The 26019-nt window shown below is 40.4% G+C and overlaps 10 protein-coding genes and 1 pseudogene across 16 annotated transcripts; 5 read left to right on the plus strand and 6 right to left on the minus strand.

Moving 5' to 3' along the window:
- Positions 1–460: 460 nt before the first annotated feature.
- Positions 461–5276, plus strand: LOC117787984 (cleavage and polyadenylation specificity factor subunit CG7185). Of its 6 annotated transcripts, XM_034626632.1 has the most exons (8): positions 461–868; positions 1024–1728; positions 2908–3051; positions 3418–3902; positions 3964–4263; positions 4330–4398; positions 4460–4684; positions 4755–5276. In XM_034626632.1, exons 1-7 carry the CDS (start codon positions 800–802, stop codon positions 4659–4661), a joined length of 1974 nt encoding a protein of 657 aa, XP_034482523.1. In that variant the 5' UTR covers positions 461–799; the 3' UTR covers positions 4662–4684; positions 4755–5276. The 6 variants fall into 6 exon arrangements, with proteins under 6 accessions (XP_034482523.1, XP_034482522.1, XP_034482525.1 ...); XM_034626631.1 differs by having other exon boundaries at positions 4460–5273; XM_034626634.1 differs by having other exon boundaries at positions 4463–5273.
- Positions 5277–6806: 1530 nt separating this feature from the next.
- On the minus strand, positions 6807–7715 carry LOC117788506 (annotated as a pseudogene).
- Positions 7716–8213: 498 nt separating this feature from the next.
- LOC117786534 (bax inhibitor 1) lies at positions 8214–10282 on the plus strand. 2 transcript variants are annotated; one of them, XR_004617637.1, is made up of 5 exons: positions 8214–8492; positions 8742–9195; positions 9268–9438; positions 9521–9642; positions 9903–10282. XR_004617637.1 is itself a non-coding variant. In XM_034624846.1 (4 exons), the coding sequence occupies exons 1-4, from the start codon at positions 8425–8427 to the stop codon at positions 9939–9941; spliced, it is 732 nt and encodes a 243-aa protein (XP_034480737.1). In that variant the 5' UTR covers positions 8219–8424; the 3' UTR covers positions 9942–10282. The 2 variants fall into 2 exon arrangements, 1 of the variants encoding a protein (XP_034480737.1); XM_034624846.1 differs by lacking the exon at positions 9521–9642 and having other exon boundaries at positions 8219–8492.
- Positions 10283–10422: 140 nt separating this feature from the next.
- LOC117786535 (gustatory receptor for bitter taste 66a) lies at positions 10423–12601 on the plus strand. The gene is made up of 3 exons (XM_034624848.1): positions 10423–10735; positions 10804–11412; positions 11728–12601. Exons 1-3 carry the CDS (start codon positions 10495–10497, stop codon positions 12486–12488), a joined length of 1611 nt encoding a protein of 536 aa, XP_034480739.1. The 5' UTR covers positions 10423–10494; the 3' UTR covers positions 12489–12601.
- LOC117786533 (selenocysteine insertion sequence-binding protein 2) lies at positions 11687–13710 on the minus strand. Its single transcript, XM_034624845.1, has 4 exons — positions 13140–13710; positions 12866–13086; positions 11958–12804; positions 11687–11893 (listed from the first exon to the last, which is right to left on the minus strand). The coding sequence occupies exons 1-3, from the start codon at positions 13649–13651 to the stop codon at positions 12578–12580; spliced, it is 960 nt and encodes a 319-aa protein (XP_034480736.1). The 5' UTR covers positions 13652–13710; the 3' UTR covers positions 11687–11893; positions 11958–12577.
- Positions 13711–13852: 142 nt separating this feature from the next.
- Positions 13853–16220, minus strand: LOC117786532. Its single transcript, XM_034624844.1, has one exon. It carries the CDS (start codon positions 16183–16185, stop codon positions 14059–14061), a length of 2127 nt encoding a protein of 708 aa, XP_034480735.1. The 5' UTR covers positions 16186–16220; the 3' UTR covers positions 13853–14058.
- A 47-nt stretch (positions 16221–16267) lies between these two features.
- LOC117788660 lies at positions 16268–17735 on the plus strand. The gene is made up of 4 exons (XM_034627492.1): positions 16268–16404; positions 16460–16579; positions 16651–16987; positions 17045–17735. Exons 1-4 carry the CDS (start codon positions 16355–16357, stop codon positions 17615–17617), a joined length of 1080 nt encoding a protein of 359 aa, XP_034483383.1. The 5' UTR covers positions 16268–16354; the 3' UTR covers positions 17618–17735.
- Positions 17736–17900: 165 nt separating this feature from the next.
- LOC117788665 lies at positions 17901–18391 on the minus strand. Its single transcript, XM_034627499.1, has one exon. The coding sequence runs from the start codon at positions 18362–18364 to the stop codon at positions 18191–18193; it is 174 nt and encodes a 57-aa protein (XP_034483390.1). The 5' UTR covers positions 18365–18391; the 3' UTR covers positions 17901–18190.
- LOC117788664 lies at positions 18343–19300 on the minus strand. The gene is made up of 3 exons (XM_034627498.1): positions 19163–19300; positions 18607–19009; positions 18343–18544 (listed from the first exon to the last, which is right to left on the minus strand). The coding sequence occupies exons 2-3, from the start codon at positions 18898–18900 to the stop codon at positions 18368–18370; spliced, it is 471 nt and encodes a 156-aa protein (XP_034483389.1). The 5' UTR covers positions 18901–19009; positions 19163–19300; the 3' UTR covers positions 18343–18367.
- Positions 19301–19559: 259 nt separating this feature from the next.
- On the minus strand, positions 19560–22507 carry LOC117788656 (N-acetyltransferase eco). Its single transcript, XM_034627487.1, has 2 exons — positions 19991–22507; positions 19560–19927 (listed from the first exon to the last, which is right to left on the minus strand). Exons 1-2 carry the CDS (start codon positions 22432–22434, stop codon positions 19723–19725), a joined length of 2649 nt encoding a protein of 882 aa, XP_034483378.1. The 5' UTR covers positions 22435–22507; the 3' UTR covers positions 19560–19722.
- A 659-nt stretch (positions 22508–23166) lies between these two features.
- On the plus strand, positions 23167–25937 carry LOC117788661 (RNA-binding protein lark). Its single transcript, XM_034627493.1, has 4 exons — positions 23167–23306; positions 23387–24286; positions 24975–25213; positions 25289–25937. The coding sequence occupies exons 2-4, from the start codon at positions 23591–23593 to the stop codon at positions 25404–25406; spliced, it is 1053 nt and encodes a 350-aa protein (XP_034483384.1). The 5' UTR covers positions 23167–23306; positions 23387–23590; the 3' UTR covers positions 25407–25937.
- The last annotated feature ends 82 nt before the right edge of the window (positions 25938–26019 follow it).

Raw genomic sequence — 26019 nt, forward strand, 5'->3', positions numbered from 1 at the left:
ATATGCAAACAGCTGTTGCTGCCCATAACACGTCAATATGAGTGTCAATTTATAAATAATAAAGTTTACGATAATTTGTGTTACATATCTAAATAATGTAGCCATATTTTAGGGTAATTATTAATAACTTAAGCTCTGACAACTCTAGCCAATTGACCGTTTAATAGGGCTGCAAAAACACCGATTAGTGGATAAATAGCTGTTTCTGGCTGAAAAGTATCTACATTTGTTTTTGTGGGCACTTTTGCACTGTTTTAAAAAATATTAATATCACAACATAGCTAAACATATATTTAATATACGAGTATCCAGATTTCCGGCTAATATTAATTTTTGAAATTTTTGTATCAAACGATCTCTGAAATTAGCCAAATCTAGCTATAAAATAGCCAAGTTAGCAACAGTGTTGATATACATATATCGCATTCTTTTGTGTTTTTCGCATTCTTTAATAAGTATACGGTCACTCTGCACATCTCCGCCATTTTAGCTGCTGCAGAAAATTTTTTTCGCAACAAAAGTAGAAAAACGCCGTGTTGTTTATAATGTAAATAAAATATATGTATATATAACATATACGTAAGAACAAAATAAAGAATTACTTGTCAACTACGGTCGCTACTTTCATTAAAACGTTCGCCGCTTGCCGGTGGTTGCTTGTTTGACTGTACGAGCGGCTTGTGGTTGTGTGCGTGTGTGTGGGTAAAAGTGGAAAAAAGTGGTCACCGCACCGCTAAATAAATAAGTTGGTCGCGTGCATTTCGAATTAAATTCGGTCCAGTTTAAAGCTCACGCAACCATGGCCGACGGCGTGGTGCTGGACTTGTATGCTGAAGATTTGGACAAAGATTTTGCCGGGCAAGCTCAGGTAAGTCACGTTGTAATATGTACGTTGTATGTATGTATGTATGGGTGCACACATTTGTATATGTGTATGTATTAAAGTGTAGGTAGAAATATTAAATAACATTGTTGATACTTGAGAATATATCGATATTTAAATAACACACATTTTGCCTTAAGGATGAATTTGGTGGTGATGGCGTCGATTTGTACGATGACATCGGCGGCCCCACCGAACCAGTAGCTGCAGGCGGCGGTGGCGGTGGTGGAACGCCAACGGGCGATAGCACTTCCGGCCCTGGATCTGTGGATGGCTCTTCGAGTGGCGTTGGACCCAATGGAGTTTACCATCAGGGTAGTGGTAACCAAACTCCAACGATGAACCGCCGCTATCAACTGTATGTGGGCAATTTAACCTGGTGGACAACCGATCAGGACATCTCCAATGCTTTGCGTGACATTGGTGTTAACGATCTGCAAGAAGTAAAGTTCTTCGAAAATCGTGCAAATGGTCAATCGAAAGGCTTCAGCGTAATATCGCTGGGTTCAGAGCCAAGTCTACGCACTGTACTCGATCAATTGCCCAAAAAGGAAATGCACGGCCAGACCGTAGTAGTCACTTATCCAAGTAAGCAGGCACTCACGCAATTCGAGAGCCTGCAAAAGACACGTCCAGTGCCGCCTCCGCAGCAAAACGGACCACCACGTGGTCCGGCCCCGCCAAATATGGGTGGGCCAATGCAGCAGCATCCAGGTGGTGTGCCTCAGGGTGTACCACCAGGCCATGCTCCTCGAATGAATCCCAGCATGCAGCCTGGTCAATATCGGCCACACATGTCTCAAGTGCAGCAGGTGGGACCAAACTCTGGACCTCCACGAATGCAGGTGAGTTTATTATTATTTATTTTGTTTATTTGTCAATATTATTGAGTTTTCACATACATTTTGCTGTATGGTCTTAAGTCTTAATTTCGTTATCAATTGCGATTGTAACCAAAAAAAATTTGAGTTTGTTGGGAATGTTTGGCTCGACAACCCGTATTAACAACGCCATTCACATTTGATATTTAACTATCTTCATTGAAATTGTTCTGAATGCAAAATTTTATACACACAAGTCGAATAATTGGTCGTCTATTGATTTAAAACAAGTTACCCTATATGTGATCTTTATATGGGCATAACATGTATCATTTTAAATTTGTAACATAGATAAGTTTATTAGACGGAAGCTATGTAAGGCATACAAGTTGTTATATTATTATTACAGATTTGTTTAATTTGTATTTTTCTAATATTTTTTTTATATATATATTTTGAGCAGGGACCGTAACTGTTATGTTTATTTATTTTTTTTTTTAGTAACTTTGGTGTAATCCTGGTTAATATAGCAAACTTTCTTAAGATTGCTGTATTAAGCTAAAATTTGATTCCGTAACTGTTATTTTTGGTCCCTGCTTAGAAGAAATTTTCTTTAATTGATAACAAATATATCAATAAATATGTAAACTTAGGTTATAAACCTGACCAATAATTTGACCGTGTGCATTTGGTAAATTAAGAGTAAACTATAAATGAAAATAAAAATCGTCTTTAAGGCAATTCTTGTTATTTATGATTTTAAGTAGATTACAAAATGTTTTGGTTTAAATAAAGTAATTTCAGAGCAATTTTTAATAGTATTCTTTCAGTTAAGCCACTTTGTATACTTTTGTATCCATCAATTATGCTTAAGCTTAAACTTACAATTAGTTAAATATGTAATTTAGAGTTCAGCTAGTATAAAATTTCAACTCAATTGGTAGCTATGTATACTTATTATTATTTTGTAAATGTGCTGCTTTTGCCATGATCATGTATCCAATTTGTATGTATGTATACTTTATATATCTAAATATATATAATTATAATATAAAAAATGTTTATGTATTACGCTTTATATTTATATTCCATTCCATGTGTTTTATGACAACGCTTACGCACACTTCTCTACCCACCACAACCACAACAACAACAACTACTACTACTACATCTACAACAATAATAAAATACGTAATTTATTAGCCGCCAATGCATCAACAAGGCGGGCCTATGGGCAACCAACAACCGCCTCCCAGGTATCCGCCAGCGCAAGGTCAATGGCCAGGCCAACGTCCCGGTGGGCCCAGACCGGGTCCACCAAATGGACCTCTGCAACGACCACCAATGGTAACAAATTCTTAACAAACAAACAAAAAATTATATGCAAAACTAAGCAAAAATACCAAGAATGAAATCCTATTTATAATAACTTATAAATATTAAATAATAATACAGTAGACAAACAAAACAAGAAACCAAAACCGAACTAACCAAATTAAGTTAACTAAGTGAAGTAATTAATTGTATTCAGAACATTTAAATAACTGCACATGATTGTAACTGCAACAGCCACAAAAGACATGCACATTATCCACAAATCACAAATCAGACATAAATCTCATGCACACACTTGCAACAGACAGAGTTGAAGCTCTAACCCTTTGATAATATTTAAGCTAGTCACTAAGCAATATATGTGCTTTCTTTTTGCAGTTCCAGGGTCCAATGGGTATGCCAGTACGGGGTCCAGGTCCGGGTCCGGACTGGCGACGTCCGCCTATGCACGGCGGTTTTCCGCCGCAAGGACCGCCACAGGGTCCACCGCATATGCAGGGCCCTCCACGTCCTCAAATGGGTCCTGGGCCACCGCCCGGTTCGAGTGGACCTCATGGCGCGCCAGCACCGCACGTGAATCCAGCATTTTTCAATCAACCCGGCGGCCCACCACCGCATCCGGGCATGGGTGGTCCACCGCATGGCCAGCCAGGACCGCAGCCGGGTATGAATATGCCACCACAGCACGGACCGCTTCCACATTTTGCACAACAAGGTGGGCCACGCAATCCTTGGCCAGGTCCACCCCAAGGAAAACCGCCGGGAGCGTTCCCCGATCCACAAATGGGTCCGCAGCTAACGGAGGTTGAATTCGAAGAGGTTATGAGCAGGAACCGAACCGTCAGCAGTTCGGCAATTGCCAGGTAAGCTTAACATACTAACCAGATTAATAAGATAATAATTCTATGATTCCTTCATCCATAGAGCTGTGTCGGATGCTGCGGCAGGTGAATATTCGAGCGCCATTGAGACGCTGGTGACTGCCATCTCACTTATCAAGCAATCCAAAGTTGCGCACGATGAGCGCTGTAAGATTCTGATTAGTTCACTGCAGGACACATTGCATGGCATCGAAGCCAAGAGCTATAATCGTAGAGAGCGTTCCCGATCAAGGGATCGCTCTCATCGTAGCCGGCAACGTCGTGAACGATCAACATCACGCTACCGGGAACGCTCCCGTGAACGAGAACGCGACCGCGATCGTGAGCGTGAGCGTGATGGAGGGTAAGTTGAATGAATATTATTATAAATACATACATATATCATATCCACATAATGTGTGCAATTCAGCAGCTACCGGGAACGTTCACGTAGTCGAGAGCGTGAGCGTCAGGCGCAGGACCACTACAGGGACGATAGGTAATTGTAAATGTCCATTTTAATAATTGCAACTAATAAACATGACCACTATCTGATGCAGCAGCAGCCGCTCCGCACGACCACGTAAATCGCCGGAGCCCGTTGTTGCAGAAACCGCAGAAGCGCCCTCATCTAAACGTTACTATGAGGAACGAGAGCGGTATCGTTCATCGGATCGGGAGCGTCGTGACCGGGATCGAGACCGTGAGCGTGAGCGCGAACGTGATCGGGATAGGCGTGAGGAGCATCGTTCCAGGCATTGACTGCTACATAAGCGATAGCAAAAGTAACGAAAATCAATACACTCACACACAACTCCTAGACACTCTTATTAACACATAATAATAATAATGCAGCAAATTCCGCAAGCTGAAGCGCCGACACAAGTTTAACATATTTTGATTTGTATCTAACATTACCAATACGTAGGATATGAATATATGGCATAACATAGTTTCTCCTAGACGTACTAAAGTAAGCCGAAATGTTGACACGCCTCTACAATAACAATAACACAACACAATCTAACGACGGACTCTTACGCCCACACAAATCCAAATCCACACTCAACCTTCATGATGCAACCAGCTTAAGGCAGCCGAATAAAGCCGTCATCGCGGGACAGGACGAGGATGGACAGCAGCTACAGACAAATGAACATCAATAGAACATCATAGTCGTCTTCACCGCAGAATTTCAATATTATTGTACTTTAATATTTCGGTTTATTTAATAAAACATATATATATGAAAAACAGAAAAAAAATATTGTTCGAACAAAAAAAAATTACTTAAACTGTCTTGCGTTGTGTGTCTTCTTTGTACCTTATAAAATAACAAAAATATAGTTTACGAAATTATATGTTTAAATTGTACAACTACAACGCATTTATTCTAAATAATATTGTTATAATAACGAATTTGCATCTGAGTGCAAACTTTTAAAGCTTTTGCCAAATGAGGCCAAATGAATCGTAATAAGCGCAATTGTATTCAAAGATATTATTTTTTGTAAATCCTTTTTAAAGCATTTATTTAAAATTGATTTTATTTATATACATATATAAGTCGAGCTTATTGTGTGCGTGTGTGAGAGTGTTCCATAGTTTTAAATATTGACTGATCTTATCACATGAATAAGTAACTTAGAACTAAAGAGAATATATTTCATTGTATGTAAATAATTTGTATGAATGAGAGAATTGTTTGCCTGTGACGATAATTAGACTAATTAACTTAATATATATTTAAATCGAGTCGTTAACAGCATTTATCGTAGAAATTTGATCGCGACCAATCTTTTATGTAGTTGCTATGTAATATCTAAATTATTTATTTTTATTCTTTGACATTTATTTTAATTTGTACAATGTACACAAACATTTGTTAATGTTAATTCAGCTTAAAAGTTGCTACACTAATCCAAATGATATATTTGTGTAAATTATAGTTTTCGGCAGTATTTGTAACTTTCCTAGGTCGATCTAACATGAAGTATTATAAGCTTAACGGCCGCCTACTACATTATAAACAAAACCAAATCTGTCTTATAGAAATTTGAACTGTGATTTTGAGAGTAACGAAGCATATATGTATATATAAACTGTAAAATCATGCAAAATACAGGTAAAGTTTTACATACATATATAAAAATCTAGTTTATAAGTGCGTCTCTTGTTGAAAAGATTATAACAAGTTTAGGTAATCGCATTTATGTCACCCATATTTAAGACCACTCGACATTTTTAATATTTATACTTTCAATTATTTTTTATAATAATATACTCATCTTCTTATTTATTTCATTCAATGCAATCAAACAATTAAAACGTATTATACGTAATGACCCGAATAAAATGAAAATCAATAATTTAGTAAGAGGGTTTCGTTATTAGGCGGAATCTGTATTTCATGTTCACTCCAACGAATTGGTTTTTTGCTGGTTTTAAATCTTATCATGATTTTACACATTTACTGCGCGCCGATATACTTATCGATTATTACTTGCGATCTCTAATGGGATGGGACCGATTTATGCCAACGGAAAATGGTAGCTAGCTATGGCTTTTTTCAAGCTAGAACGGCGCCGGGCACCTCTGTTGGAAAAGCTGCCAACGCTGATTTTCAGTTTGATTTGATGGAAAATTTGAAATTTCAATAACATTGGAATAAATTATTAAATTTCATGAAAATTTTCAAGAAAAAAAGATATACATTTTAATTAACTTGAAGCTCGTCAACCCAAGGGGAGAGAAGTTTAAAATTAAATTCTAAAAAAAATATCATAAAATCGAGAAAGTTCTAGCTTTAAAGTTAAGAAAAATTCTAAGTTCTAAAAGAGGTGCAACCAAATTTTCATTTTGATTCAAATAAAACAAGTTTCCAGATCGGAAAATGTTGTAGGGTGGCAGCCCCAATTTAAAAGGGGGGCAATTTATAGCAAACAATACAATAATTAAAACCTGAACCCTTTTATCACAAATCAGTCCTGCATCGCTAAAATGAAATTCTCCAGCGCTTGTCCTGCATCCGTACCCAGCAAATGCTGCAAAATTGCCGCTGCCGTCTGCTTGCGCTGCAACTCCTTTGACTTGGCCAGCTACAATGGCCACAAGGCCATACAAGTATCTTGCCGTAATCAATGAGCTCCACAGATTACTTGTCCGGCTCAAGCGGCGCATTCAGGCTCTAGATAATATAGAACTGGTGCACTGACCAAACTGAAGGTGACATCCAGGGGAGGAATGGGACACTCGAAGGTTTCTGCAACGAGGCAGGTCAGGACCAGATGCTTGCCAAACCAGACTGCCAGCATTAAGCCAGCATTCCCATTCCTGTTCGGAATTGCACATCACCTAGGCATGGTCGGCAATTACGTCGTGCTCGTTAAAATCGACGCCTACGCTGAGCGAGGGACGCTGGAAGGTGCCCGGCTTGAAGGGCAGTAGATTATTCAGATAATCGCGATCGCCGATAAATTCCGATTCAGGAAATTCATGCACTACGTATGATATGAGCTCGACAACCTGGTTACACAGATTGGCCAATTCAACACTAGGATGTCCAAGCAAATAGTTACCCGAAGTTAAAATCACATTTGCACCAGATGGGAGAAACGTACATTTCAGTGACCCACCCAGCCAGAGTGGAGTGAAGAACGCTAGCGCTTTTGTCCTGCTCCACATCCGGGATGCATGTCCTCTAGCCTTGGTCACGAGCAACACAAGCAATCCCAAGGCCTGCATTGTGTTATTGCCATTGTACAAGAGATGTCTGTTAAAGAATATTATCTACAGAAAATCCATTCACTTGGCCATTTTCATTATTTTGATTTTTCTCACTTTGATGAACTTGTTCACTTGTTCATTTTATTGAGGTGAGTCAACTCACTCAGTTCGCTACTTGCTCACTCAAACGGCTCCCTCAATCAGCTGACTGCTCATTCAAACAGCTCACTTGCTCATTTGTTCACTGCTCACTTAATCGCTGCTCATGAAGTGCTCACGCAACATGACTAGCTACGTTAGATTTTAATTGGAATTCTTTATTTTATTATATTTTTCAAAATTATAATAGAACAAAAATAACAAAATTAATTAATAATAGTATAGTACTTTTAATTGATTTTTGTACCCATCTTTGGTAATTCTTTGGTATACATAGAATAATTTTCATCAAAAAAAGTACGAGCAATGCGGAACAGCTGAGCAAAACGGAGTAAAACTGAGCAAATGAGCTAAAGTGAACAATTGAGCAAAACTTAACAAACGCAAATGAGCAAGCTCACTCACTCATTTCAAAGACGAATTCATTTTTGTTCACTCACTCATGAACTAGTATTGCAATCTACCTAAGAAAGGTGAAATACAAAGTGACAAATAGAAAAACAACGTAGTAAACGTCGTAAAATCAATCACTTTGATTATCAAGAGCAGATAGTTACAGTTCACAGTTTTAACTCCTCCGTTCGCTAATAAAAATATAAACAACTAAAGCTAGTCATCAAGTGGGTAACAAGGATACATTATGGCGGATACAGCACAAAACTTAAACGATCGTTTCCAACGATTCGTAAATGGCATCGGAGAGCGATAGTGAGTATGCACAACATAATAATATAAATAAGCTTTGGGTCAGTCAACAACAAGTGCAAAGTCGCATTGTTCTGTTAATTAATTAGCATGACCTGAAGGAAGGCACCTGTGCGTCATGTTGAGGCTGACGTGTTGTTTTGGTATTGAGCCACATCAACAGTTGGTCGTATCGAAATCAATAGTCCTTGAAAAGAATCCACACACATACTTATACAGATAAACTAATGTGGATTCCATTGAATTTTACAGTGAGCCCTACGTACGTCAGCACTTGTCCAAGGTGTATATGGTGCTGGCGAGCACTACGGCTGCTGCGGCAGTCGGAGCTCTTCTTCAAATGCAGAATATGTTTGATTTGGGCATGCTAGCAGCGATTGCATCATTGGTGCTGGTTCTTGGTCTGCACTTCTATAAGGATGATGGCAAGAACTATTACACTCGCTTGGGAATGCTCTATGCCTTTGGTTTTTGCTCTGGACAGACTCTGGGTCCCCTATTAGGATACATAGTCAGCATAAATCCGGCAATTATACTAACTGCACTCACCGGCACTTTCGTGACCTTTGGATCATTGTCATTAGCCGCTCTATTGGCCGAACAGGGCAAATATTTGTACTTGGGCGGAATGCTGGTTAGCGTTATCAACTGCATGGCACTGTTGAGTCTCTTCAACATGATATTCAAATCATACTTTGTCCAGATTGTAAGTAACTATAACCCTATCAATAAGAGATACTCTATTGTCTCATCTAATCTTATCTGGTTTTCCTTTTAGACTCAACTGTACGTTGGCGTTTTTGTCATGGCCGCGTTTATTGTTTACGACACACAAAATATTGTGGAGAAGTGTCGCATGGGCAACCGCGATGTGGTCCAGCATGCCTTGGATCTATTCTTTGACGTTCTGAGCATGTTCCGCCGTTTGCTTATTATTCTAACGCAAAAGGTGAGCTTGGAAAACCAATTCATCCATTTAAGGCGGTGATTGCATTGCTTTTTTTTGTTCAATATTGTGCCCTGTTTTACAGCTGAAGAGTTTTATGGTTTAAAAGTAGCTCAAAGAACAATTTCAAGCAATCAAAGAATAACATTGAACCACCTTGTATATAGCAAACAATAGCTTAATTTAAGCAATTTAATCAAGTCAACGGTATGCCGCTTAAAGTGTATACCTTATTTTTCGTACAGACAAGGGAATAAGTATACTTTCACAATGATCTAAATGATACAGCTTTTTCGATTATATTATATTTTAATTAATTGTTTGTAGCAAGTATATTTATTTCCAGGCATACGAAAAATTAAATCAATGTCATGTTATGCTCGTATTCAGCTTGCTATTTGTGAAATTATATTTATGACCTTGAATAATTATTAATTAACACATTTAACATTTTATTTTACTTTCAGGAGGAGCAAAAACAGGCTGACCGTCGTAAGAGGAAGTAAAAAGATCCATAATTTTGTGAAATGGTTAATATTATGTCATAATTTTTTCAAATTTAAAAAGAAATAGCCGTGTTAATCTTTTGGTTTTAAATTATAGCTCACAAATTACAACAAACAAATGTTTGGTACACCTGAAAACCATGCAAATCTATAACAAATCCTAAACAACATCTAAAATAAAATTTCTCATTCATTCAATTTGTTGTACGTTGTAATGTATTTATTATATAAAAATTAGCCCAGTCATGTGTATATTACAAGTATTAATGTTGTAATACTTATTTTGAGTTCATGTTTAAATATTTAATGCGTAGCGTTAATAAACAAAAGTGAAGATGATTTAAAAAACGAAATACTTGTATTTGCTTTATAATATTTCTTATCCATTAACAAAATATACTCGGACATTAACGATTGCTTACGTTGATTGTATCGATTTGTGAAGCAATTTAATCAACCAACAAACCAATTTAATTAGTTAAAGTGCTAAAGCGGCTCAAATTCAAATGGTCAACTGAGTGCGCATTTGCATTCGTTTTGGCCACTACGAAGCATGTCTCAGGCAACTCCGTTCGTGCAGCCGTTGCTGCTCCAATTTCAACAGCTTTTCTTCATATCAAAATTGGTTGGTGTATTGCCACAGGATCTGGACAAGTTTCGCCAAAAGAATGTGCTAGAAAAGTCGCGCAATGGCATGTTTTATATGCTCGGTATTTTGATCATTTATGTGGTCCTCTATAATCTACTTATTTATTCGTTCGGCGAAGAGGATCGCACTCTTAAGGCATCACAGAGTGAGTGTAACCTGAGAGTAAATTTATTAGATTTTTTTTTCAATTGATTTGATAATGCATAATGTCAGGTACTTTGACATTCGTAATTGGACTGTTTTTGACCTATATTGGGTTGATTATGATGGCCACGGATCAGCTCACTGCACTGTTTAATCAAGGAAAGCTGGGAGATCTCTATGAAAGAATACGCTTGGTGGACGAACGTCTCAACCAGGAGAAGTGCCGAGTGGACAACAGTTGCATTTCCAGACGCATTCGTATAATGCTCGTATTGACATTTATTTTTGAGATTTCTATACTGATTGCGACATACATTATCCTAGTGGACTATACCCAGTGGTTGTCACTGTTGTGGATTGTCTCGGCAGTTCCCACATTTATTAATACACTAGACAAGATTTGGTTCGCAGTATCGCTATATGCGCTTAAGGAACGCTTTGAGGCCATAAATGACACGTTGGAGGATCTCGTGTTGGAGCACGAAAAGTACAAGGCCTGGCTAACTGGAGATGATAATAGTGCTGCCCCTGGTAATCAGATTCGGACAGCGGACAGTAATGAGTCGCAGCCACCACAATATGATAGCAACCTCGAGTATTTGTACAAGGAGCTGGGAGGCATCGACGTGGGCTCACTTAGAGGCTCCGGCAGCAAAAATAGAAATAGGGTAGCACCAAGTAAGTAATCTTAGATATACTTTAAATTGATGGATATTCTGAAAACAGGGTAATCTGTTTATTTTCTCATTTATATCATAAAAATTAATTTAGACCCTTACACTAAATTAAAAAATGAATCTAAAACTTTAATAGGTGTTATTCTATAATTTCTAAATACCAGTTGAAAGTTAATTAAAATTTTTAATTTTGTTTAGATTGAAACATAAGAGTTAAGAAAAAAAATTTTTTTTTTTAAATATACAAGCAATTTATTAATTTAAAAATTATAACTGATAATTTCATTTATCCATTTATTCAAATTATTTGTATTAGTTGCCCACTCGCTGAACTCTTTTGGAGAAACCATAATTCCAACACCGCGCAAACCACACCAGATTAATTCCAATCCAATAATAAATGTGGCGCACGAGAGCGAATTGAGCAATGCGACCAAGGTGGAGGAGAAGCTAAACAATCTATGCCAAGTGCACGATGAGATCTGTGAGATTGGCAAGGCAATGAATGGACTATGGAGTTATCCTATTCTATCGCTAATGGCATACGGTTTCCTAATCTTTACGGCCCAACTGTATTTTCTATATTGCGCGACTCAGTCGCAATCGATACCCTCCTTGTTTCGCTCCGCCAAAAATCCATTCATCACGGTCATTGTACTGGTGTACACGTCGGGAAAATGCATCTATTTGATTTATCTGAGCTGGAAAACCTCGTTGGCTTCAAAGCGCACTGGGATTAGTTTGCACAAGTGCGGTGTTGTTGCTGATGACAATTTGCTCTACGAGATTGTGAATCATTTATCGCTGAAACTGCTCAATCATTCCGTGGACTTTTCTGCCTGTGGCTTCTTCACCCTGGACATGGAAACGTTGTATGGCGTTAGTGGAGGCATCACTAGCTACCTGATTATTCTCATACAGTTCAATTTAGCGGCACAACAGGCTAAAGATGCAATACAGTCGTTTAATAGTTTCAATGACACGGCTGGATTAGTGGGCGCTGCCACTGAAATGGACAACATTAGCTCCACACTTTACGATCTGGTGACCACTACAAAGATGACACCAATTAATTAATGAATCTAATTATGAATTTTTGGAAATATCAAGGCACACTTTTGCACTAAACACTCTTAAATGCCCGTATTTGACACGAAATAAATATGTCACGATGCAGTCAACTCTTTGTAGAGAACTCTTGCTTCATTTAGTTCATGGAGCAGTTGCTTGTAGGTTTCATTGGCGCCATCAAAGTCCAAGACAGCTACACAAGAGATCTGCGCTCGCTTACGCAGTGCATAGGCCAACTCCCGTCGCATTAGGGAGAAGCAATAAGGCACCTCTTGTTGCTGACAGACTGACTTTAGTTCCTCGATTGTGTCATCCAGGCCACCTGGTAAGATTGCAGTTTAAATGCTTAGCAACTTCTCTTAGTTCGAGCTTATGTTACTCACCTTCTCCGGAGCAGGCTTCACAGTCAGGTGCCAGGATCAGCAGCTTCACTTTATTAATGCGCAGCCTCGACAAAGCCTCTCGAAAGCCGACCACAAGACGAGGATGCGCCCGTGCCTTGATTTCGTTGTTGGAGTAGGCACGTTTCTGAAAGCGTTCCAAGTCGCTTAACAGCTGAGTCGTCAACTCTTTCAGACTTTTCGTTGTGCAGTTATCACAATAGCTGAAAATTAATTGCAGAGTATGCTTAACTAGATTTTTCAAGCAGCTGCTTACCTTCTAAATCGACGGGAATGTAATTGATGCGCTGGCGACAAGTGATTTATAGTCTGCTCCTGCCTTACACAATCTAATTCTGGATCTGTCGATCTGATCTCCATTTTCGCTGGCAACTGCTCGGAATGCGATCCACATGTCTGTTCCACAGTTTCCACAACATTTTCGTCCTGTGTAGAACGCAGTTTCAGTTGTCGAAAGCTTCGAATAATGCGTTTTAGGCGAGTAACACGATGCTTTGGATTTAAACGCGTTTTTCCCTTGCGTTTGGGATGAAAAGCTAAGGAGTTTCTTGCTATGATCAGGTTTGGGCGTTTCTTTCGGTTTATATGTTTTTGTTTCTTGCGGGGCACAATAAGAAAATCGAATAGGCTACATTGTTGCTCTTTTTTGTGCTTATTCTTATATTTAGAACTGCGTAGAATCCTTGGCGCTGAGTCTTTATGCTCATGTTTCAGATCCTGATATGTGTTTTGATCTATGATATTTAGTTTACCCGAACTCCGAGACATCTTGAGAGCGATATTTACAAATGTAGTGTAGTGCTGCCAACTTAATTTTATAGTAATGTCGTAAAAAAAAAAACAACGAGCTGGCAGGCTTGGTTCGCGGACTTAAACCCATTTTCAAATTATGTTATTTTCTCTTCAGTGTTTATGGAAAAATAGTTATATTTGCTAACCGATGATATGCAAATATTTCTTCAATTAATGTCAAACAACCATCAGAAATTACGTTACTTTGAGAATTTTCTAATAGCTTAATCTACACTTATTATCGATCAACAATTAGATAAATTAATTTTGGCTTAAATAATTTTATATCAGTTAAATGAGCTATTGGTAAAAATTTACCGAACATGTTTTACAAGCTAACTAACTAATAGTCAATATTTTAGTAAGATTGCTTTACAAAAAAACTATAATTTAATGCTACTTTCGATGGCCAAGTGCATCTCATTAAATTGCTTGAGCTGCGACAATATTGAATCGCGCTCCTTTACAAAGACTTCCCAGTATTTCAAATATTGGCTGACGTGTTGGAGTACCAATTTTCCGGCAAAGTCCAAGCAACTGCGAGCATGTTGCATCCGCCGTCGACAGCTGGATAAAACGAGGCGCAGCTGCTGTTCCGGCTCCAACTGGGCAAGTATAAAGGACATTATATTTGCAGTGTCCGCTCGAACATCAATAGGAAATACCACAGACTCTGTTGGCCGGGATTGAGGAAATACGAGTAGGGCTGGAGTAGCCGGCATTGAAAGCTCCCAGGGCAAATCGTTGGCCCGACTATCGAAGCGCATAAAATGCAGATCGGAACTTCGGAGTAAAGCTGCCACCTGCATCAGTGCCTGTGACATTACGGCGGAGAGTGCACAATCCGGTCGATACATGAACACAACATTGGTGGCATTGTAACGTTGCAATGCCTGTAGGAGCAACTGACGATTGTAGCTGTGTACATAGGATGCATCTTGAGGAAGAAGAGCTGTGGAGAGCATTGAATTCTTTTGCATTCGAGGCAATTGGCGGGCATAGAACTGCTTGATGAATTCCTTTAATCCGCGGTAGGAGAACGGCTGTTGCTGTGACATGACGTGGATTGCCTCTGCCGCTGCATCCACAATGAAAACCTGTACTGCAGATGTGTCTCTCTTATGGCCATGGCTATGACTGTGATCGATGCCCAGTTGGTGCAGAAAATCCCGGTATTTGGAAGCATCAAATAGCACAACAGCCAGTGAACGGTTCTGAGAGGGTTGCTCCGCCGAATGCTGCCACATCAACTGGCTGTACTTAGTGACCAGTTTGGCAATGCCAATCTTCAGTGCCGGTGTGCCATGTTGGGCATGTGTGTGTGCCAAACAACGATACCGGGTGTGCAGTGCCAACAGTTTGCTGGACTCCGTCTTCACATGACTCCCGTAAGTGTAGTGAGACCACAGATAATTCAGGTAACCATTGTAGCGATAATAATTGGCCAACGTCACTGTATTCACTTTTATTGGGAGATAGCAGTGTTTATTCAACTCATCCGGTGTCTTCACACCTCCGTACAGTTCCGGTGGTACTTGCATGAGTGACCATTCATGTGTTCCCCTGCCATCCTGCACATCCTGTTGCCAGTAATCCTCACAGTCGGCATTCTCTTTGCGTGACAGTTCATCGCTTATAACCAGAGGCATTGCCGACTGATGCTGGTGCATCCGAATTCCCATGGCCAGGACAGGCATATGTCGTGCCTTTAGGGCGATTTTCACGGGTGTTCCATAGCCAGCCGCCATCAGGGGATTGACCTTGGGTCGCAGCCAATGCAAAATATCCATGGGATGCCAGCTGTTCGACTCGTTGTAGCTGTGCAGGCCATGGCGACTGTCTATGACCACCAATTGGGGAAGTGAGACATGCTGCACTTTGAACATCTGCTTCGCACTGGGTCCAAATGTGACCGCAAAGCGTACATTACGCTCCGGATCGAATTCCAACCAATGTAGCGCGGTTGCAACGAACCGCTTATAGGCTAAACCATCTGCAGAGTCCAACAATGCCAGAACAACGGCATCTGACAACTTCCAAAGGGCACCCAGCTCCGCAGTACTGTGCACCCGGTCAATGGGCTGTATGAGATTGTTCATGAACCGTGTGAGATCCTCAAAATGCCATGCTCCCTGATACTGTAGTCTTAGGTGGCGTCCATAGTTCACCATTAGAGTGGGCCACTTATCCGGATAGCCACCGTTAACCGCCATCCCGGGCAGTTGTCGATGAGTGCGGGTGCAGTTGCACTGCAGATGCCAGCAATCGATGGCGCCAAAGGACGCGAAATCCTTGTAGTAATGAGCCACGCCATCGTACACCAAACGAGCCTGTCTGGCATCGCTCGACCACGACACGTAGTAAAACAGCAACGAAACTTCGCCCGCCGCTTCCACTTCTCGCCGCACCTGTGTTACACTGCGGGAAGGACACTCGCTTATAGCAGCTGACTGGACAAACGGCAGTAGGCCGATTCCAATGCTGATCCAAATGTTTATAAATATAATCATTGTGAAAGCAGGTGGGTGCTTAATTTAATATTGAATTTGAACAGCAACAACAGCAATCAGCTGACTATACCTATATATGAGCGCTTTGCAACACTGCAATCTTCATTTTGCGCGATTGAAAAGCATCTTTTGTTTGTTGAAACGCGCTTTCTTGCTGCGATCTTTTATTATGTCTATTAAAAAAATGGAAAACTCCGACTCAAATTGGCAGGATCTTAGGTGAGAACTAGCTTGCAAATAAATATACATAATTATACATTGTTTTAATTTATAGACCACAAGAACGCATGAAATATTTGCTAAGAACCGGCCATTTATCCGATTGCAGCTTCGTCGTCTATGACGACGACGGCCAAAAGGTCGTTTTAAAATGCCATAAATTTGTGCTTATGAGGTAAGTGTATATATATTTCGACTTATCTTATTAGACACATTTATAACTTATATAAACACTATGTTATTAAGCGTCTCGCCGGTGTTTGAGCGCATGTTTGATGGCGACTTTGAGGAAGCAAGCACGCCGGATAATATTGTGCTAAACGATGTGTCAGGACCTGATTTTCAGAAATTCATTTCCTATCTGTATTGGCACGACAATCAGCGCCTGGATACATATGATCTGCAGTCATTGCAAGCGTTGATATATCTGAGCAAGAAATTTATGGTACCCTTTATGACCAATAAATGTTTAAATGCGATCCAGCGACGAGTAGCCAATGGCTTGGATCCGGATGTAACAATTGATCTGTTTGAATATGCTCACCAACTTGAAGATGATGATCTGATTAAGGCCATTCGATCGGTATGTACTTACATATATCAATAGAAATATAGATAATAAATAATTTTTAATATTTAGAAATTGCTTGCGAATCCATTGGTATACATTAACACGGCTGCTGTGTTCGATCTTAGCTCGGATATGTTTAGAAATTTTATTGATTACTTTCATGGTTGCGTTAGCGATAAGATTCGTTTTCATACAATCGACCGATACTGCAAAATACAAGGATTGGTTCCAAGCTCAGAACCGCCATCAGCAAATAGTACCCTCAACGCCAGCCAAATTGAAGATTCTTCAAAGAAACAAATGACGGACGAACTTCACAGTGGGGTCGTGGATGAGAAAACTGAGAAACTTGCCGAAAACATGGATGAAAATGAAAACAAAGTTGAGACATCTAGCGAGGCACCTTCGGACACAACTGAAAAGGACCAAAGCGAACGAGAGCAACAAAAAAGGGAAGAGTACGTAGCTAAACTACTGAAAACTATCCAATTTAAATCGATGACTGCGTATGATTTCTGTTCTGGACCGGGTGTCTCCAACTTACTGAGTGTTGAGCAAAAGTACGAGATCTTGTCGTCAATTATCATTACCAACCATAAAGTATATACTTTTACATTAGGTACTTCATATCAAAATTCATAACGAATTTGATTGATTAAGTTTTCATTCATAGTGGTCAGTTGTAAGCTAAGAGCTGTGCCACTTCTTTAAGTATTTACTATAGTTTTTAACCATTCATTGAAAAATTTTTTGTATACGAATCTTTTGATGTTTTATTTTTTATCGTATTAAAATTGTGTTTTTATTGGACAAAATGGTATAAATGTTTTAATACAAATGTATAGAGTTTGCATAGTTATAAAATATTTTTCCTTTTAATATGCATAGTAGCCGAATATATATCGAAATATTATTAAAAATTCCGTATGCCAAAAGGGTATTTGGAACATTCTTATGCTAAAAGACACTTGGACGGCAAACATTTATAAATGAGACTCGATTTTGAAGGCACAGAATGGATATGAAAATTGATAGCGTAAATAAATGTGGTAGGCACTTTGTACTACATGTTTAAATAGATTCGTGATATCGAGAATATTATATGTTTTGGGGAAAGTGAAGAGTTAGTAGAGGTCTAAAAGCATCTTAAAATAACTATGGTTAGTTGGTATGGACAGTGTATAAGAAGTAATTAGCTGCATTCGCAATGGCAGATCAGGCATAGCTAATCTCATGTTCGTAGGTCTTCTCACGCATGTCATAGTTGTCGGGGAGCGCATGATGACGCAGTCCGCAGAGACGCGGACCCCAGCGGAGCATGATGATTATGACGCCAATGACGAAAAGTGCCAAAGCAGCAACGGCGGGATACAGAAAATATAATGCCATGGTTTAGATGTCGCTCTCACGCTTCTGAAGCTCTACGTATTCCTCTCGCTGCCGTTGTTGGTGCAATGTACGACCCTCAGGGCGTGGCGGACGCTGCTGATGATGTGACAGATGTACGGGCTCCAACTCTTCCACGGGTATAACAACGTCGTCGGGGAACACTTGCTGGTGTGTGGTGGGCTGCAAGCAACCGAAATGCATCATATTGTTTAGCTCAGCACATTAAGGATCTGTTAACTTACATAGAGACGATCAAAGTAGGAGGCGTCCTTGAGCTCAGTAAAGTCCAATGGTGATTGCTTGTGGGGCGTTGATGACCAAATGGAAACCAGCCAGCGGTTACCAGTGTGCCTGTCCTGCCAGTATTTACGATGCTTGGAGCAGCAGCCCAAGATAATATTCAATATAATTATCGAGAGGAGCACAACGGTGCAAATGGAGATAGTCACATAAAACGGCTTAAAGCTGCCGTAGATGTGTCCAGTGAAATATGGATTACTTAAATACGCTTTGCGTTCGTCTTCGATTGTGGACATAGTCCCACAAGATCTTCTGTTATATTTTAATTACAAGTAATTACAACTGGTCTTTTACTGGATTAGCCACTTGCTGTTCTTGCTGCACACTAACACAACGATGTATTGTCTGCAATAAATGTAAACAATAAGAAAAGTTGATGACGACGCGTTACTTTCAACCCCAAGTAACACTTAAATTTTTCTTGTAGTCAGTCACGTTGGGCGTGGCGTCAAATGCGGCGTTGTTTTTCTATAAACTACTTTTATTTCTTACACTTACCATTTGCGATCAGTCAGCGACAATAGCAATTCCAAATATAAACACTTTAGGAATTTGAGCAAAACGTATGCGTTTATAAATACCAATTTAATTTATTATTTCACTGCTGCAATGAATACAACGCCCAAAGCCTGGCTCATAAATTGTTCAAATTATCGATTTTCAAGTTACATTGCTGTGTTGGTATCGATACTAACGCTTAACAGCTATCGATCAATATGCTGCTATACAGTTGCATACTTTTTGGCTGATTAACTAAATAGCGATCACTTTATTTGGTGTGCCTTAACGTTAAGTTTCAATACTATACAATGTGATTTTATTAATGCAATTGTTAATAGAAAAACTTAATGTGATTTTTTACTGCATACTTTAAAGGGAAACAAATTATTAATGCTTATTTTTCAAATTTTAATTACTGTGCACTTTTAATTTGAAATATAATTACAAGTGATTGAAAACAGACTATACTTATTTAATAAAACGTTTTCTCGGCTCAAAACATAATAATAATTTAAGAAGAATAATATGCTGCAAGCAATTCAATTGGCCAACACATCTCACTGGTCATAGGCCAGAAAATTATCATTCTGGGTAAAGTGACGGGCAAGAGCACGTCCATCATCTGTTGGAGCACTAAATGCAATTTTATCACGGGAAATTTCACTGCCGAGAATGGTGTGAAGTTGCACAGCCTGGAGCAAATGGCTAGCGATTTTTCGTCGTCGATGCATTGGAGACACCCAAATGCGTGAAATGCCGCAACTGTAATGGTTAAAAAAAACACTTGTAAAGATCATAACTTCCACTTTCCATGTATACACTCACCTGGCTTCAAAAGTCTCCTCGCTGAAATAATCGATGCCATCCACTTGAATAAAGCGATTTGCCCGCGTTAATGGTTGCACCAAACATAGACCCACAATTTGTTGTTTGCGCACCGCAAAGTAGGCAACAAAAGTCTTTGGTACAATATACGAGGAGAAACCCAGTTCCTTGTCCACAACCTGGACGAGTTCCGTGAGACGTTGAAGGCGTGCAGCCGGAGCATGTTCGTTAATGCGTATAATACGACCATCGGCGCCCCATTCCGGATATACAGCCACGATATCTTCGTCAATCCAGCCTTTAAAGCGCAACACGTGGACAGCATTGTGATATTCGCGATGCAATTGCTCCTCCTCCGGCTCATGGACGGTGTAAACCAAGCCACACTGTTGACATTGTCTAGCTCCAAAAGCCTTTTGGCCAGCATCAATTTGATACTGATTGGAACCAGCGGCAGCAGCCATTAAACGGCCGGACACATCCATCTTCCGGCGCGTCGACTTTTCCGGCACCCGTTGAAGGCGTTGCGTGAAAATGGGAAAAAGTTTTCCCTGTGGTTCTACGGAATCCGTTTTCGTTGGGACTATTGAGTTATTGCTGGGAGGAACTTCCGCATCTTGTATGGGAAAGAGTTTTCCATGTGGTCCTACGGGATCCGATTTCGTTTTTTCTTTTAAGTTATTGTGTTCAGGAACTTCCGCATCCTGTACGTCCGCATTGATCACCATGTACAGCTCATCGACAATTCGTGTGGCTTCATCCTTGTGATTTTCCGGATCGGCTATGAAAATTTCAAAGTTTTCATCCGTGCAAATGTTATTACTTATTAGAAACTCCAGCAGCACCGATTGCTGTTCCATGATTTCGGGATCGTCAGTCTGATATGGTAATTGATTGCGATACTTTATATATGGATCTTGCTGCACTGCCTCCGCCTCCACAGCTGGCGTTGCCAACGCTTCAGGTGGCACTGTTTCCGACTCCACAATCTCATCCACCACGGTATCATCAAGATTACGCAGTATGGCGTCCACGGTAGCCTGCTCCGCGGAAAAGATCGTGGCTGATCTTACGCGCACCTGTCGCTGTTTCTTTGGCGGCGCCTCCACCAACAAGATCTTGCCCTGGTTCACACTGGCGCGAATGTTGTCCGTAATGCGGACTTCCATGCAGGTGCTACTCCGTCGTCCGGACTTGAAGAACTTGCGCTTGGCCAAGTTATTTGGGTCTGTCTTTGGTGAGGTGTGCACTGAATCCGCATGTCGTATCAATGGTATTACCGGCTCATCCAAGTCCATTAAAACAGGAGCAGACGCCGCTGTTTCGTTAGGCGAGTCATCATCGTCTGTAAAATCTGAGAAATCCAATTGTGTTGACGGATTATTGTTGTTGTTGTCATCGCCTGCAGTCATGACGCTCAGTGGCTTGGCCATTTTAATGGGATCCTTGGCACTGCGCAGAATCTCGTGTACCTGCTCCACCTTGGCGCGTTCTTCTCGTTTTGTGGTAATCAGCTGGCGCAACTTTTCATTACGCAGTGTGCCCAGGATGTCATCCAAGACAGTGGGCACTGCAGGACGTGGTGGCTTCCGTATCTTGTGGCGCACTCCCTTGTTAATGCCCTGCCTGGAACGAGACGTAGGTGACGTAATTTTAGGCTTAACACCGCGCTGCTTGTGTCCCTGTTGTCGTGCACTGGACGTCACAGCTGCCGTGCTGTGCCAAGCAGTCCGAGATGCTGCATGGGAATAAAACGCAAATGTTGGTATACACTCCTTCTCCGTCTTGCGTATCTTGCACTCTGGCGATGCCATGTCAGATCCTGGAGAGGAATCGATCGTTACCACATCTACGTCAGTTCCTGGAGAGGATTCAATGACTATTGCCGCTGCATTCGCTTCTTCGTGTTCTCTTTTGACTGCTCTGCGACGCTGCCCATTTGTGGAATTATCATCGGTATCCGTATTGGAGTCCTCTCGAGTTTTGGTCGAGCGGGGGGAATTGATGTTGTGCTTTATGTTGCTGTTGCCATTTATACGCATTGTAGCCGTAAATAAATGCGGCAGCTGTTCAGCCGAGCCAGTTGTTGTTGTTACACCAGAGACATGTGGTCTCCGAGTTTTTTCATTTTCCTTATTTGTCTCAGGTGAACTATTTGTGCTGCTGCTGCTACTGCTATTTAAAATGCTTCGAACATCTTCAACTGCATTTTTGGGGAATAGCTTTCGAACGTTAGTTTGCTTATTGACTTCAGTGTTTTCTCGTTGGTGCCTCGGTTTCAATGGAGTCAAACCCAGCAATATGTCCTCAACGTCACTATCGTCATCTATTTGATCCAACTTGGAACTACGACTCCGGAATAGCTGCCTCTTGCGTGCCGAGAGACTTGGAGTGGGGGTACGTGTGGGACGTCTAGAACGCCCACTTCCCGTTGGAGTTTCCATAATTGCGCCACTTTAATAATATTATTGCAATAATCTTTCCCGCTTTTTTAATCCAGCGCTATTCTGCGCCAATGGTGCTGTATAACGACCATATTTGCGCATCCCTAAGATAAGTGATATCGATAAATATGAAATTCGCGTAGCCCTGAAATCATGTCAAATCGAACATATCGTTTTTTAAAATTCTTCAGTTCTTAGAATCTACAGAATTAACAAAAGAACGTAATTTCCCAAATCATTTGCTAGAATATAACAAAAAAAAACATTAAAAAACTGCAGCGTTTTTATCGAATATATAAATATTACGTATATCGATTGTGGCACAATTTCTATCGATTAGGGCTGTTGATATTTTTAATAATATAAAAATCAAAAATATTTCGATATAAAAAAAATTTATATAAGCCATTTTTGACTTAAAAATATCGGTAGTATCGATGAAATACATATCTTGTTTCGAACTGAAACTCGCCGTGCTTCCATTTCAAATTAGTTGTGGGTCCACTCAATTTTTCTACTTTATTACACGGTTTGCGCTTGGATGCTGTGGTATCCATTTGTATAAAAATTTAAGGAAACGGCAAAAGCAACGGCTAAAAACTTTGCACAATAATATCGCATAAATATATTGGCATTGATATGTACTATCGCCCAATAATATATCCTTCAAACAAAATCTATCGATATATCAATGATATTTCGACATCCCTACTACCGATAATTACTATTATAGCAGCTCTAACGCATACACATAAAGTCATTCTCTGCTGAAAATTTGTTGGAAAGTTTGACTTTCGTTTAAGTTGTTAAACAAAATCAAATACAGTTATTTGGGAATTAGTTTTTTTTGTTGGTTAACAAGAAGAGCCCAGGTAAGAAGTCTTAAGATCTTAAAAAATATTTACAAATATTGAAACCGCCGTCCTGCCATTATTACTACGGTTTCGCATAGCCGCCGCCGCCGTCGTCGCTGTCGCCGCCATCTTGTTTTGTATATTGTGTGTGGAAATAAAAGTAATTTGTCAATATCGAACGCGTCAAGTTGATAAACAAACAAATAAAGAAAAAAGAAAAATCGCGTACGCTCAAGCTTCCCCGAAGATATTGATATAACGCAAGAACCGTGGACGACGCCGCAGCCGATACCGTCGCCGTGATGCCCGGAGCCGGCACGTTCAAGTTGTTCATCGGTAATCTCGATGAGAAGACGCAGGCAACGGAACTGCGGGCGCTTTTCGAAAAATACGGTACTGTCGTCGAATGCGATGTGGTGAAGAACTATGGCTTTGTGCATATGGAAACCGAGCAACAGGGTCGCGATGCAATCCAGAATTTGAACGGTTACGTACTGAGCGATAATGCCATCAAGGTCGAGGCCGCCAAGAGTCGACGCGTTCCAAATACGCCGACAACGAAAATCTTCGTTGGAAATTTGACGGATAAAACTCGGGCGCCGGAGGTGCGTGAACTATTTCAGAAATACGGCACCGTCGTCGAATGTGACATTGTACGGAATTATGGTTTCGTCCATTTGGATTGTGTCGGTGATGTGCAGGATGCCATCAAGGAGTTGAACGGTCGCGTTGTCGATGGCCAGCCACTCAAGGTTCAGGTCTCCACCAGTCGTGTACGGCCCAAGCCGGGCATGGGCGATCCGGAGCAGTGTTATCGTTGCGGCCGTTCCGGTCATTGGTCGAAAGAGTGTCCGCGTTGGACTGGCATTGGTGGACGCGAGCCGCCACCACCGCTCAGTGCCGGCGGCTACAGAGATCGCATGTACAGTCGTGATCCGTATCCGCCACCACCGCCGCCGCCGCCATTCCTGCGTGATCGCATTATGGACGGCTTTAGGGTAAATGCAGTTACAAACAATAATTGGCTATTCGACGGGTCGCTTAAAAGATTCATTTTTAAGCAAACGATTCATTCAGTTTCGTGAAATATATTTAATGAATGTTCTAGTGACGAATTTCCGTGACTTCGACAGATATTTTAGATATATAATTTAAATATGTAGATATCTTGAGCAGGAAAAAATACCGGAGCCGTTAAACGAAAATAACCGTATCATTTTGAGTACCGGAATCGTAACCGAAATAAATTATCTTTTAAAACCCGAAAACCGAAACGTTTGTACGCTTTCGGTACACTCATCAAAAAATTAATTGATTTGTTTTTTACATTACATATATCATTTGATTTCTATTTAAAATTAACTTAAAATTTAAGTTAGGGTTGTCTCGTTTAAATATTTGTATTGTACTTTTGTTTTTAAATTTTGTTATACCGGTACTGATACCTGAACCGAAAGAAAAGAACCGAAATAATTCTTTCGGGACGTACCGGAACCGATATTTGTTTCGGTTTAATTCCCTGATCTAGAGTTAATCATTCTGATTAAATAATAGCTTTCAATTATAAATCTTTAAGTCGACCCGCCGTGAATATTCCAAACACATCATCTAATATACATCACAAATAGACCACAAATAACAATTGTTTACTACAGAATTCTAATTTGCTTTTTGTACGCCCCACAGGACTATGATTATTACGACCGTCGCTTCGAGGATTCACGCGATATGTACGAGCGTCGCTATCAGTCGTCGCGTATGCGCGATTTCCCACCGCCGCCAATATCGCGTCGCGAGCCTATGCCGCTCCCCCCACCGCTGAGCGGCAGTCTGCGCTCCTGCAGCGTCTCTCGTGGATATGATACACTATTCAGTCGCCGTTCACCTCCGCCACCGCGAAGCAGCAACGGCATGAGTCGTTATGGGTGAGTAGAAGCAATTGCAATTGAAATTGAATTGAATTGGAGTTGATTTTAAATGATACTCCTTGAATGTTGCAGCTCACCGACACCGCACGGCTATGAGGATTTCAGTCGCGACTCCTTTGATGAGCGTATGATCTCGTCACGAGGCATGCGCGGTCCATCGCCGCCAGGACGTCGCTATGCGCCTTACTGAGATGAGTTGTATTATCACGGCAGCAGCTGAGTGCCAGCGTCTGCTTTTGGCGGTGTATTTGCAACAACTGCTCCTCCATTTCTACCCATATACAACTACAACTGCAACTACAACACGTTCAGCAGTGCAGCATGTTGGCTGTTATTCTGGTCGCCAACTCAGCATCATCATCATCAACTGCAGCAGTTGCCGTTTCTCCACATGTGGCTGCCACCGCCTTGGTAGTCGTAGTCGTCCAACATGCATAATTTAAATCTTTTAAGCGACAACTAAGAAAAACAAAACTAAACAAAAACAATTAATCTTAGAATCCCTCTAGGCATTATCCATCTCATACTATTTCATACTTATGTAACATTGTTTGACTGATAGTGACGACATCAAATGCATGCTTTGCATTCGTTGCATTATTATTTCATCAAGGTAGTTCATTCTTAAGCATAAACTATTACAATTTTTTGGATTTATGCGATTAAGATGAATTCCAATAAAATTTAATAAGCACCAATATTGTGCTTTGTGAAAATCTAACACTCGCGACGTTTTTTGCTACTCAATTTTTGGACATCAAGTGTATTTCGGTATTGTTAATTTGCTAGTATTTAAACAGTTT

This window comes from Drosophila innubila (assembly GCF_004354385.1).
Source record: "Drosophila innubila isolate TH190305 chromosome 3L unlocalized genomic scaffold, UK_Dinn_1.0 0_D_3L, whole genome shotgun sequence".
Classification (NCBI taxonomy): domain Eukaryota; kingdom Metazoa; phylum Arthropoda; class Insecta; order Diptera; family Drosophilidae; genus Drosophila; species Drosophila innubila.